Raw genomic sequence first — 10,427 nt, forward strand, 5'->3', positions numbered from 1 at the left:
TTAAGGAGCAATGGGGTGAAGTGCCTATCCCCAAAGGCATGATCGAATCAAAGATTTCTTCCGGCTAAGCCTTGAGACATTAAGAGAAAGAGAGCTTGCTGATTCTGGGTCCCCACCAAGGTGCAAGCTTTCATATAGAAGCTGGTAGTGTGTGTCAGCAACTCCCTCCCCTCAGTAACTACACATGGGAAGGTTTGACACAACACAATTCAAACAGACACTCATTAGGCAGCAGGCCCACTTCTGCTTAATCACAGGCAGTGAAAGAGCAAAGGAATTGGATCAGCCTATCTGTGCCCTAGCAAAAGCCACTACTGGCGGGCTTCCGTCCTTGCAAAGGCTGTTTTCTAATGATGCACCCCTTAGAAGGGTTGGAAGGAAATTTAGCAGTATATAGAGCCCCCAGCACAAATTAAACATCAATGAACAGTTGTTTACTGAATGTCCCCCATGAGCCAGGCATGGGGTCAGGTGCTGCTGGGGATACAGAGGTGATGTCACTGGATGATAAGCATTCTGTGAATTTAGAAGATGGGTGCAATTGATTAGAAATCCTCTGCTTCAGCCATGTCCTCCCAAATGCCACAAACCCACTTCTTTGCAAGGACTTTGATGAGCACCATCCACAGCTTGGCACTGAGGGACGTTCACTTGGGCAAGTCTTAGATTCTTTTCTCTCACTGTTCCCTCAGCTTAGAGGACTGCTGTTTCTCTTCCTTTATTACCCAAAGCCTTTTCTTTCTGGACTGATTCAGCGGCCACCCCTTCCAAGATACCACCTGACCGATTTAGACAGGTGGGGCACTCATCTATGGGCTGCCATGAACCTGTGTTTACCCACCACTGTCTTTGTCTGTTTCCATGTCTGTATCCCCAACCTGCATTGAAATGACAGAGGAGGCACCTACTGAACGTTTCAGGATTGAATTGACCCTCTCTGGGCTGGAGGTATGTCTCTTAAATGAGGTGTACGGTAGATGGGATTGCTGACAGAGCCCACCTAGCTCTGATACTCCCTGGATCTCTGACTGAGAGAAGGGATGCTGGGTGGGCATTTGTTTCTGGGAGCTGGGTGGTCTCCACCTTGGAGATTTCCAGTCAGGTTTGCAGCAGATGCTTTCTCTGGGGAATCATGTGGAATCCTGCATTGAGTCCCAGGTAAGCCTTGCTGCTCCAGAGCTATTATTACACTCGCCCTGGGAAACTCTGGGCTTTAAAATCTTAGAAAGAGTAACCAGCTTGGGATTCAATGGACCTGGGGTTCATTCTTTACTCACCTAAAGGTGGTTTCACATCGGGCAAGTTATACAACTTTCTGGGCTGATTTCCTAATCTGTAATAGGAACATAATTCTCACCTCTGAAAGTGTGAATTCAGTGAGATATTACATCTAATTTGGCCAGCATATGCCCAAACACGACAGAAGGTAGTTTTGCTTTGTATAAATAATAATAGTGGTTCCCTCATTAAAAAGTGGCAACCTAAGAGAACGGATGAGTTCCTGGCTGTTGTGAGGTGGTCTCAAACCCCAAATAGCAGAAAATCACCACTTGCCAGACCCCAGGGATTTAGTTAAATACGCACAAGTTTATTGATTGAAGAGATTAGGACAAAAACATGAAACCAAATACAGGACAAAGCACCAGAGGCCATAGATTCCCACCATGCATGTCACCAATCTTTCCTCCTACAGGGGACTTAAAAAATAAGGGAGAGGGAAGAAAAATAGGTCCTTCTTGACTCAGCCCCATCTTCAGAATGTAAAAAAACCCTCTCTCCTTTTTATCTTCCATTACCAAAATAGAATCAAGAGCAAATCCATGGCCTCCTTGTCTCCCAACAATGAACGGATAAGCCGCCCTCCTGGGAACGTGAGGCCGGGATCCCGCTAAGTAGGAATAAAGCATCCAAGGTCTGAACATACATGCCACATACTATAATGAAGCACAGATTCAAGTAACATTTACATACTAGAGTCCACGTGTCACCTACCCAAAAACAGGACCATTTCACAAAACGTATACAGGCAGTAAAATCCAAATAACTGAGGTACTGGAAACACAAATATTGATGCCAAAAGAGTTCTGTATCATACAGCAATAGAAAAGCCATAAAAAAAATTTTTGCCACTCGAAATCAAATAAAGCTATCTAGAAAAGCCAAATAAAAGGTTATTTCAGGGACAGAAATACTCAGAGGAAAAAAATATATATAAATGTTAACTACAGCATATGTAACATGTTACCCAAGTTAACCCGTAATTGAAGCACTGGCTTAATACATCACAATGTGACATCTTCCTTAATAAATAAAAGAGTTCTTGAAAATACAAAGGTGCGTATATGGGGATAGAGAGCTTGTTCCATTTACATCATCCCAGCTTTCAGCTTATTTTCCTTCCTGCTTGTCTCGACTGAGGTTTTTTTGTCCTAACCAGAGGGGCTTCCAAGCCAAAAAAGATCATACTCAATAGCTGCCCTGTATTTTATACGTGTGGGACAACCTGCTTCGTTTCACTAGTTGCCGATAAAACAAAGACAAAATGTTTAGTTGAGATCAGAGTGTTACGAAAGCTTCAGACTCCGAGAGTATCCAGGATCTCACACTAACACTATCATCTCAGGACAGAGGCATGCCTGTAACGCAGCCCTCATCATTCACCAAAAAAAAAAAAACAAAGGAGTTGAATTTCTCTTTTCCTTTCGTCTTCCTTTCTTTTTTCTTTCTTTAAACTATGATAGCCGTAATGCATCTGGAAGTTTGACTTCTAATAGCTTCCTGCCATAAACCAATGGACACAAAACAGAATAGTGGGTTAAAGGAGAGATTTTTTTTTCCCCACTTCAGAGAGCAAAGTTATTAACATGTCATTTCCTGATCAGGATATTCAATGTTTATTTAGAAGAAATGAGTTGAAGAACGCAATTAAAAGACACAAAATGGATTTTTATTTTCTTTTAGTTTTAGCACCCAGGTTTCATGTCAGTCTGTGTGCACCGAATTTTTTTTAAATGAACCCCGCGAATTATCAGATAGGTGGTTGGCTTGTTTAAAAAGGAAAAAAACAAAACAAAAACCCTTGGCCAATGGTACCTTCCCTGAATCATGACAAGAAGTTAAATGCTAACAGTGCGATGCCAAGATGTATGTTTGAGGCAGAGAGTTTTGATTCTATCAGGATCTGCAACTATTTTGGAACAAAATGGAAAGTGGGGTAGGCGGAAGCAGCCTAACTGACAGGGGTAGTCTCCGGGGGGGCTCCATTAGGCAAAAGAAGCTCCAGGGGGCTCCCGCCCATCCAACAGGACCCCGGAGGCCGCCCCCATCTCACATCTCTGGTCCCCATGCTACATGTCCAGTCAGCTCCTTGACAGTTTTCCTTCTTTGAACCAAGAAGCCTGTGAGTGTCAGTGTCTTTCTTGCTACCAAACCAGGCGATACGTGTTCCCTGGAGGAAGTCCTCTCCGCTGCCCTCTCTTGCTCCTGGTACCTGCTAAGTCACTGTGGGGTGTGAGCTCAGTTAAAGAAAGGGTCCAAGTTCTCTTCCATGTTGACATCCGGCACCAGCTGATCAGACACTTCCTTAGCACCATATCCTGAATTCGAGACGCTAAAATCTGTAGAAAACCAAGGATGGTCCAGAATTTCCTGCGAGGTCAGCCGCTCTGAGGGCTCCCGCCGCAGGATGCTTCGGATGAGGCACTTGGCCTTGGGTGACAGAGTCTCTGGAATGTTGAACTGGCCACGCCGGATCTTGCTGAAGAGGGAACTGGGCTCAATGTCATGGAAAGGGTATCGCCCAACCAACATGGTGTAGAGCATCACTCCCAGGCTCCACACATCAGCTGCTTTGCCTGAGTAGCTGCCATTGGTGTTCAAGATCTCTGGGCTGACGTACGCTGGGCAGCCGTGCTTGTCAGAGAGGGAGTCATCATCTCCCCGCAGAATGTAGGCATCTTCCAGGCTTTCCAGCTTGACCCGAGTCCTGCAAGAAAGGAAGGAAAACATGAGCTCATAAGGGTGCTCTGAGACCCACGAATCCCATCATTACATCTCATGTTTCCGATGACCATTCATTCATTGGCCCAGCCAAACATTACCTACTGAGCACCTTCTATGTGCCAGACCCTATTCCAGGGCTGGGGACCCAGGAGGCAAAGATGCATGAAACTTATGACCTACTGGGGGACTGCAACCTTCAGCAAGTAAAGAAACCACAAACAGCACTATTATCGCCCCAACTTAGTGACGAGGAAGAAAAAGATTAAGTCATACTCTCAAAGTCACACCTGGGTCATGATGGGGAGACACAAGATTTGAACTCAGATCCAACCAGCTGGGAAGCTCACAGAAGCTCTGTCCACAGCTTCTGGCAAACTTGTGGCGAACATGATACAACACAGGAGCAGGACTTTTCACTCAACGGCATTTTGGCTTCGCAACAGCCCTTTACTTAGACGTAAAGGATTTTATTACCCCATTTTACAGAAAAGAACATGGAAGCTCAGAGAGTTTGAGTAACTTGCCCAGAGCCTTCTAGTCGGGAAATAGAGAAAACTTGACCTCACATATTCCTAAGTCAACCTGGATGCTCCTTCCACTGCACCAAGCTGCCTCTCTTAGGACACAGGCAGAGCCAGGGAACATTCAATCAGGAGTGCATCCCATTACCTAGTCCTTCCAAAGCCAACATCCTCATCTTCTTTCCAAGATTTCCTGTTGAAGTTGCCTGCTGTCCTGCCCACCACACTCCTAGGGTCTGGTCCTTGACCTGGTACATATGTGACTCAGGTTAACTAGATAGTCCACTTGCGCCAGCACATATGTGATTCTGCCTCACATGGGTACATGGGTGTGTGTGTGAATCTTTCCCCCACAAGTTAAGGACCACTGAGCTCGCTGATGGATGCAGGACTCTCCTGGGTACGATGGGGAAGAACAGAGGTGGAGAAATCCTGCATTAAACTCTGAGTCCCTGGAACCGACCACTCACCTTTATGCAGAAGGACTTGATATCATCACCAAGTACAAAATAAGTATGTGTTCAGTGCCCCCAAGCTCCTAGCCTAGCATCCCTTCCTTAGCCCAGGAGCCTCCCAAGAATTCCTGTGTCCCTGCCCTGCTGTTCTCTGAGTGGAAAGTTAGACATTATTAACCTTTCAGTGCTTAAAACTGACACCCTCCTCTCACACTCCTGGCCAGAACACTTCCACTGCCAAGTCCCTGTAAACTCAGTTAATCCCATTCCCTCACACTGATGGTGGTCTGCCACGAAGGGGACACGGGACGGGGAAGAGGGGCTAGAGTTAGGGGTTGGGACCGCATGGATAGTGCCAACGAGGTCCTACAAGGTCAGTCTCATTCCTATCAGTTGGTTCCTTCATCTCAAAAGGGCCCATCAAAGCATCTACCCTGCTGCCCTGAGGTGTCAGGAGGCTCAGACGAGCAGAGAATAGGAAACTGCTCGGAGAAACCACAGTAAGGCTTTATTCCTAAATCAGAGCCCATGACTCAGGGCCATCCACTGCTACTTCTATTTCTTTCTCCAACTGCAGGTCTTAGCCTTTCCAGGCAGTCACCACAGCTCCCCTAAGAGCCACTGAAGGGAGGCGAGGCTCAAGTTATTCCAAGGAGAACTGCTCGGAGCTCTCTAGAGCAAAAGGTCTGATGAAAGCCTGGGCTGACTCTAAGATCCTATATTTGGATTACAGGAGTTTCCAAGACCAAAGGGTGACTACTTTCTGGTCCTAATTTCCATCAATGAGCAAGAAATAGTTGTGGTCACTGGAAAAGGTGCTGGGCTAGGAGGTAGGAGAGCAGATTCCAGGCCAGACTACATCTCTTATCTGCTGTGTGGCTGTGGGTGAGTCATTAAACCTCTCTGTTCTCAGCCTTAAAGCAGAGTACTGAACAAGGCAGTCTTCTTTTTTTTAAATTTTATTTTTTTTTATTGTGGTACAATATACATAAGATACAATTTACCATCTTTAAGTGTACAGTTCAGTAGCATTAAGTACATGCACACAGTTGTGCATCCATCTGGACAAGACAGTCTTAAAGTCTCTGCCAGTTTTAACATTCTGGGCTTCTGTCATATATAGCAACACATCTTCTTTATCTGCTCACCCATATTCTACTATAATCTGGAGTGCACATGCCCTTCTCCCCGCCCTTTAGTAATGATCTGTAAACATAGCAAGGGTCTAGATGTGCTAATCTGGAATTGAGCGGATTAGAAACAAATCTCTTCTTCCTTTTCCTTTTTCTAATCTAAGGTGGCAGGTGGAGCTGACTCACACCAGCCTCACCAGATGTTCAGAAATTGGAGGTGAGTCGGTGAAACCCACAGGGCAGAGGGGAAGGGCCGCAAACCACAGGCCGCAGTGGGTTCTCTCTGCAGCTTCCCCGCCCCCCATCACAAGCAGCAGCTCCTGCCCAGCTTCGGGACCAGCCAGGCTCCCTCACCTCCACGTTCACCCATAGCAGAGCAGCTATGGGAAGAATTATTGCAGGGCAAATAATAATAATAAGCCGTCGTATCTGTGTGACGAGGGGCTATCGTCCGGTGGAATGAGACTTGGAACCAGAGGGTTCGTGTTTGGAGCCGGGTGTGTCCGCCGAAACCCTCCGCCGCTGTCTCAGCTCGTCCAAGCGGGGGCGACCATCTTCACCCACACGGCGCCCCCCTTCCAGACTCTGCACCGGTCCTCACATACGCCGACCAAGCCCAGTCTTTCCTGGGGCCTATGCACACGGTCCTCCCCACCCCACCCAGGCCCCTGCCTGGAATGCTCTTCTTCCTGATTCATGCACCGCTCAGTGTTTTCAGGTCTGTGGTCAAATAAATGCACTTGATTAAAGAGACCTTGCCTGACCCTTCTATACAAAGTAGCGCCCCATCCCAGAATCCCGCATCCCCTCATCACCGCCGGGAATACTACACACTTACACGTCCACGGTTCTGCATTGATACTCTGTATTACGATGCCAGTGGTCGCTTCAGGGTCCTCACCTCATTCCCCACCTCCAGGGGCTCCCGGGCAGGTGGCTAAGGTCACTTTGAACGTGGAGAAAACCACCTGTGTTCCCTGCGGTATCTCCGGCCCCTAGACTAGTAGCCGGCACACAGTAGACACTCAATCCCTCGATCCAAGAGTAAAAGGGACAGTCACGCTGCTGAGCCCAGGGACAGCCCCGGGAGCTCACCTTGAAAGGAACAACAGCCCCTGCTCCGGGTAAAGGAGTTACACCTTCCCAGGACTAAGTGGAGGCCAGGTGAAGGCTCTACGGGGGGCGGGCTTTGTAAATTACAACACCTCAGGTGCCCGGCAGGGTGAGGGCAGGAGGGAGATGTGGCGTCCAGGACCTTTCAGGGGACGGGCTTCCCCACCTCAAGCTCTTCGCTATAAGCCTATTCTAAAGCCCTTTTTTCATGCTTATCTCCTTCCGGCTCACACCCCTAGATTCCGACTTTCTCCTTCACCCCGTTAACCCCAGCCCCTCCCTCCCATGGGCAGCAGGGACCCCACTTTCATCCTCACCGCTCTTCCGGAACCCCCCTCCAGATCATGGACAAGGGCCTTCGAAAATGGTTAAGGTCTCCCTCTTGTCAATTAACCCCCTCCCCGAGTTCACCTCTCTCCTCCCCCAACTCAAGACGAGGACTCAGGAGCCATGCAAATACCTAAGGAATCTGAGGGCGCTAAAAAAATAAATTAATCAAAACGCACTCCATGCGCCGCTGACCTCCGCTGCCCCTAAGCTGATCCGTCGGCCCTGCCTCATCCTCCCTTCAGAGGCCGAGCCTCCGGCTGGGAGCATCCGGATCTGTGGTCACACGGCGTTCGGTGCGGCCGGTAGCGACACAGCCACACAGAAGCCAGGCCAGTTCCGAGTCTTGGGGTCAGAGGCCCAGGTTCAAATGCTGCCTCTGACAATTAGTAAGTGCCAGATATCAAACACCGTCTCTGCATTTAAGCATGAGTAGGTATCTACATATATTTTCTTTTTTAAGATGTATAAAATCAACTTCCGAGGCAAGAACTATTATTCCTTTACGGGGACACCGAGTCTAATACTCAGAGAGGGTAGGTCAGCTCATTTGTGGGGAAGGCTAGTTAGCGGCTGAGCGTCGCCTTTCTCCGGGCAGGGAGCTGATGCCAGACCCGCGCCACCGCAGCTCTGGGCAGAGGAACGCAACCCAGGCTGGCTGGGCTGCGAAGCCGCCCCCTGACGAGGCGCAGCACGCATGCAACCCCGGGTCAGGGAGCCGGCTTCTTCTGCGCAGGCGTGCAGGCGTCCCCCCGGGGTGGGCTGAGACAAGCCTAGAAGAGCATGGGGAGGAAATGCGGCGCCCCAGGCATTCTTCTGACCTTGCCTCTCTGGGAACATCCTGAACTTGTTTACATCACTCCCAGGCAAGGGTCGAGGCAAGAAGCCTGGATTACGTCTTTAAACAAGGACCTTCCGGGGTGCCCATAGGTGGCGGGCCCGAGCCCGGCTGGAGTTCCAGCTCCGGTCCCCACAGGCGTGCCACACCTCTGCAGGGCCCTTCAGAAGGTCTCTGGGGCTCAGCTTACCCCCGGGGATGGGGGAGCCTCGCCCTCTCCTCTCAGTAGTGTTGCAGGGAGTGCCCGGCGGAGCGCCTGCACCCGCCAGAGTGGGAGGAAACGAATGAACAGTCTTCCAGCTTCTGAGGGCTCCTGATCAGTCTGGGGATTAGGAATTTCCAGGCAGAGAAATCGATTTTCATAAAAATCAACGGGAGCATCAGAGGGCCCTAGTCATTCAAATAAACTAGTCACGGGAGACACAGACAGGACAAGTCACACCCATCGTCTCGGTTTTTGTGAAGATTAAATGAAACTATGCAAGTACAGCATCTATCAAGGAGCGTAGCATAGTAAATCGGCAAAAAGTGGTGGAAACTAACTAACCTTCTTATTACGATAAGGAACCTACCTTCAGCCCCAAAGCCTAGAGAGGAAGACAGATGAACGAGCCTCAGGCAGACTGAAATGGACATGAATTCTGTGCCCCGGTACCTTCCTGGGCCCTTTGCACTTGTTTTTTTTTTTTCCCTTGCTTAGAATGTTCTTCCCCCAAATATGTGCCCAGCTCACTCCTGCTCACATTGTTCAGTACTGACTAAGGTAATCAGGATGGGCTTCATGGAGGTGATGAGACCAGAGATGGTACGTGAAGCATAGAGACTCCTGAAAGTGACAAGGGAGGATGGTGGAGATTTGTGTGGCCAAAGAGCTGTAAATGACAGTGGTTATCTCCTGCAGCTTCTTGGAGGAGAGAGCCCTGAGCCATGAGCCCCAGGCAGGGTTGATTTGGCCTGCAAGCTGCATCCCTGTGTGCATTCTGCAACCTGTCCCTGGCACAGGCGGGGAACAGCCTGCTGTGCTTTCAACCTCTGAATGAACAAGGCTTACACGGGGGCAGCCTGTGTCCCAGGTGCAGGCCCAGCCCAGCGCCAGGCCTCTTGTCTTCGGATCCTGAGCCAGGTGAGGAAGCCAGAACCAGCAGGATGCAGTTCCACTCCCCACCTGCACAGAGCATCCGCACCCGCATTGAAAGCCCCGACCTGATGTCCTACCCACTCTCAGCAGAGGCTTGGGTGGCTCCCTGTGGGTCACGAAATCGACCTCAGCCTCAGTTTCCCTTCTGTAAAATGAGAACCAATGGTACATGGCCTGAAAAGAGCTCTTCTAGCTTCAGATTTCCCGATTTTACCTTTCCTTTAACTCTTAAGCTATAGGGACTGCAACCCTTCCTCTGTAACATCCTGATATTGATATAATAATTGCAGTAACAACAACAGGAAACCACGAATTAAACATCTATAAAATGCTGGGATTTTTTTCAGTCTACATATCTTATTTCTCATGACAAAACTGAAAGGCAAATATTATATGTGTCACTTCCTAAAAAATAAGGAAAGTGAGGCACAGAGAATGAAATGTTTTAGGTCATACATAGAGTAACTGAAAGAACTGAGCTCTAATCCACGTCAGGACGGTTCTAATGCCAGTGTCCTCTCCAAAAGACATGCTGGCACCAACATCACAGATTTACTTGGTGTCGTGTCCAAGACAGAGAAACTTCTTAAGGGAGACCCTGGGTTTATGGAGACAAATATGGCCCCGGGTTTATTCAGCACCAGAGCACCTACAAAACCATCACATACATGATCTAAGTGCTATAGTTTATGAGGTGGATGGTAGCTGGACCTGCCCGTTTACTAGATGAAGAAACTGAGGTACAGAAAGCAGATGTGACTTGTCCAAGACCACCTGGAAAGTGAGTGACGGAGCCTGGATTTCCATGTTCAGTGCTGCATCCAAAATAGAAAAAAGGTATACACAAGCAAATCATGCTTTGCTTTTAAACCTCAAAACCCACCCTGGGCTCTCAGCAGG

The 10,427-nt window shown here is 48.7% G+C and overlaps 1 protein-coding gene across 2 annotated transcripts in view; it reads right to left on the minus strand.

The window, feature by feature from the left end:
• Positions 1–1,567: 1,567 nt before the first annotated feature.
• TRIB2 (tribbles pseudokinase 2) overlaps positions 1,568–10,427 on the minus strand; it is a 26,520-nt gene continuing 17,660 nt past the window's right edge. Inside the window, exon 3 of one of the 2 annotated variants that reach the window (XM_007456902.1) lies at positions 1,568–3,985. In XM_007456902.1, the coding sequence (XP_007456964.1) occupies positions 3,517–3,985 (469 nt within the window). In that variant the 3' untranslated portion in view covers positions 1,568–3,516. The remainder of the gene's footprint in view (positions 3,986–10,427) is intronic. The other variant, XM_007456903.1, reaches the window with a different exon arrangement.

This window comes from Lipotes vexillifer, unplaced genomic scaffold (assembly GCF_000442215.2).
Source record: "Lipotes vexillifer unplaced genomic scaffold, Lipotes_vexillifer_v1.1 scaffold390, whole genome shotgun sequence".
Classification (NCBI taxonomy): domain Eukaryota; kingdom Metazoa; phylum Chordata; class Mammalia; order Artiodactyla; family Lipotidae; genus Lipotes; species Lipotes vexillifer.